Genomic DNA, 3,604 nt, shown 5'->3' on the forward strand with positions numbered 1-3,604 from the left:
GTCCATCCACATTAATTCTATCGCCGCGATCCCTCGATTGGCGTGGCGCTGATCTCCCCGCGTTCCCTCGCCGTGAGGGTGTTGTTCACTTGTTTGTCCCCAAGTCATAATCCGCAACGATCATAGACACCTTTTAGGTGCTGGCGGCGGCGGTGCAGCCGGCGACCGGAATCTAGCGGCCGGCCGGGCCGGGCGAGCTCGATCGCCCCCCCCCCCCCCCCCCCCCCCCCCGCCTTCTTCTTCGCCGATCCGATCGAGATGGCGGGGTGCCTGTGGCCGTGCGTGACAGGGGTGGTTCCTGGGAGTGGAGCCGGGCGCGTGAAAGGGGGGCTGTTCCGCTCCAAGCCCAGGACTCCTCCGGAGGTGGTGCAGCACGTCGTGGAGCTAGTCACCTACATCCTCGACCACAAGCAGCAGGAAGGATCAGGCGGCGGCGGCAAGCGAGACACCAAGCTTGAGCACAGGGTAACACACGCCTTTCCTGGGGGCATTGGCACATATTTGATTGTTATTTTCTACTTCCCAGGAAAGTTCACTTCTGTTTACAGTGCATCCTCTCGTGCTGCTACTGTCAGTAAGAACCCGTATGCATTGGAAAGTCTCACAAATGAGAAGGATTTGTCAACAATTCTTTCTTCTGCACATGCGATACACATCACAAGTTTATTGAATTGGACTTGCATAGGACTAATATTAAGCTGAACCCTAACAACTCCTTGATGGAAAAGTCCATATGTATTTTTTATATATGTTTTTGTTTGTCACTGCCATTATAATTAAATCACAAATGTTTATATATAACCATTGTGTAACCAAAATGATTATATATAAGGAATCATTTTATGTAAGGATGCCATAAGTTGAGTATCATATAACATCATATATTAATAACCAAACTGGGTGGGTCATTCATTACAATTTTAACTATATATCGTTATGCATCTTTTGAAAATTGCTTTAGCATGATTTAGGGGTTTAACCTTCTATACTTGTGACTTTTCTATTGTTGATTGAAATGTGCAAAAATAAAAGTTTCAAACTAACAATTAATGGATATTGATTCTTGGAAGTATTGAATTAGCTATTAAATCCTTATCTTTATTGGCTTGTAGATGACCGAACTTACCAAAAGCATCAAGGAGATGAAAGTCATTCTCTATGGCAATGGTGAAGAAGATCCTTGCGACGAAGCTTGCAAGCAACTGACTAAAGAGTTTTTCAAGAAAAATGTTGACGTCTTTCGTCAACTAGTTGTTTGCCTTCCACACCTGGACTTGGAAGTATAGTCAATATCTATATGTTTTCAAATATCTTGCTATTATTTTTTTTCTAGCCAATAACACTAGTAATTAATACTGGTATGTATCAATTCTATCTAATTACACTTTTTCCTCAGACACAAAAAGATGTTACTCAAGTAATTGCAAATTTGCAAAGGCAAAAGGTTGATTCAAGATTAGTCGCCTCTGAATACTTGGAAGCTAACTCAGATCTTTTGGATATTTTAATGTCTAGGTAAGGATATAGTTATTAACTCATTGTCATCTTGAAAATCTTCAAAATCATATGGATGGAAAAAAGTTTTACTTTGATATTATATGAATTTATGGATGTGCATTATATTTTTGAGATAACAAAATGAAATTAAGTATATCTGCTTGAAGGTACGAGAATATGGACATTGCAATACATTATAGTAGTCTACTTAGAGATTGCATACGCCACCAAGTTGCAGCGAGGTAAGGTCAATAATATTTATTGTCATATGACATATCAAACTTTCACATATGCTTGTTTTATTTAGTATTTATTAGTGATTGTTTTGTAGGTACGTTTTGGAATCTCAACATTTTAGAAGTTTCTTTGATTATGTACAGTTTCCAGACTTTAATGTACAATCTGATGTCTTTAAAACGTTTAAGGTGAGTATGTGCATACCTTTCAAAATATTGTATGATTATGTTCTAGTTTTTTTCTCTCAACATTGTTCATAGAGATAAAATATAATCATATTGTCTGTTTTACGCTCATGGGTACATATATATGCATGATAGTATATTTTCGTATATTTTCATTACTTTTGTTGTTGTTGTTGACGAGTGATGATATTTGTTTTTTTTTAACAGGAACTCATGACACGGCATAAATCAACTGTCGCTGAGTTCTTTTCCAAGAATTATGATTGGGTAAATCTGTTACCGTCAATTGTGTTTCTTTGTGTACAATACAACAATGTGACTTGCAAGCTACATTAATTAATATCTCTAAATCATTTTGTTGCCGTTCATTGTGATATGTAACAGTTCTTTGCGGATTTTAACTCAAAATTGATATTATCTGCTTCCAACTATTTCATTCGAAGACAAGCCATTCAAGTATGTGTTTTATTCTTGTTATTTTAGCACTATTTATGTACTTCCGATCTTGCATGTGCCATCACATTCAATCAGCACCCATAATAATTAAATTGATATTTTACTTTATTGTGATTTTTCCACATTCAATTTAACTCTGTTGATTTTATCCCATTTGTTCTATACGCACATGGTATGTCTTTCAGCTCCTGCGAGACATTCTTCTAGAAAGGTCAAACGCAGCAGTGATGGCGCGCTATGTTAGTTCAAAAGAGCACCTCATAATTCTAATGAACCTTCTAAGGGTAAGATTTATTTTGCATTTTAAGGTAGATGCGCAACCATTAGAATTATTAGTACTCTGTGTACCTGAATGTGCTGTCCCACTTCAGAATCTGAGCCTGTTATTTGTTCACACTGTCAGGATCAAAGCAAAGCTATTCAAGTAGAGGCTTTCCACGTCTTCAAGGTACAACATCAGACAACTTCTTCCTTGTCTCTCCATACATTCTGCTGTAGTGTTGTAAACTTCTATTTTCACTGGATGATTTTAAAACAAAATGCTTGCCGTCAAGCAGTTGTTCGTCGTTAACAAGGAAAAGCCGTCTGAGATCACCTGTATACTGCACGCCAACAAGAACAAGCTCCTGAGGTTCTTGAAAGACTTCTCCGCCGTCGACAAAGGTAAACCTGAACCACGATTGTTTTTCTGCACCCAGTGAACCAAACCATTTTCGAGAGCGATTTCATTTGATGTTGGATGCAGATGACAAGAAGTTCGAGGCCGATAAAGCTAGGGTCATCTCAGAGATCCTAACGTTGGCGATGAAACACAGCAGCTAGATAGATTAGCCGGGTCCGCATGCAAATTAAAGTAGCTATAGCTAGTGACTCGTGTACCGTCTGTGTTTGTGATCGATGAAATGTGAAGCTGCTGATGCCTTCCAGGTCATTGATAATTTTAATTTTCTCGAATACGCAGGGGAGCTGCGCATCAAGAGGCCATGCAGTGCAGCTTATTGTGTTCCACTGTTTTTAATTGCTATCTTAAGTGCTATCTTAAGTGCCTGTGTTGTGGTCGTGGCCGCCTAACGTGCAATGCTTCTCGACACCGGCAACCTTGGCATTGTGGTCATGGGTTCGGATGGTCAAGCAGCATACACAGTGCTAGCGCTCTCTCTCTCTAGTTTCTCTCTCTAGAGCGAGACCGCTCGCCCACCTCCGCCGGTGACCACTCCGGTCCCGGCGGC

The 3,604-nt window shown here is 40.0% G+C and overlaps 1 protein-coding gene across 1 annotated transcript; it reads left to right on the forward strand.

The window, feature by feature from the left end:
• The first annotated feature begins 258 nt into the window (after positions 1–258).
• LOC120687762 (putative MO25-like protein At5g47540) lies at positions 259–3,372 on the forward strand. The gene is made up of 11 exons (XM_039969786.1): positions 259–465; positions 1,113–1,280; positions 1,397–1,515; positions 1,665–1,739; positions 1,829–1,922; positions 2,127–2,186; positions 2,304–2,375; positions 2,561–2,659; positions 2,779–2,823; positions 2,933–3,038; positions 3,121–3,372. Exons 1-11 carry the CDS (start codon positions 259–261, stop codon positions 3,195–3,197), a joined length of 1,122 nt encoding a protein of 373 aa, XP_039825720.1. The 3' UTR covers positions 3,198–3,372.
• The last annotated feature ends 232 nt before the right edge of the window (positions 3,373–3,604 follow it).

The sequence above is a fragment of the Panicum virgatum genome, chromosome 9N (assembly GCF_016808335.1).
Source record: "Panicum virgatum strain AP13 chromosome 9N, P.virgatum_v5, whole genome shotgun sequence".
Taxonomy (NCBI): Eukaryota; Viridiplantae; Streptophyta; class Magnoliopsida; order Poales; family Poaceae; genus Panicum; species Panicum virgatum.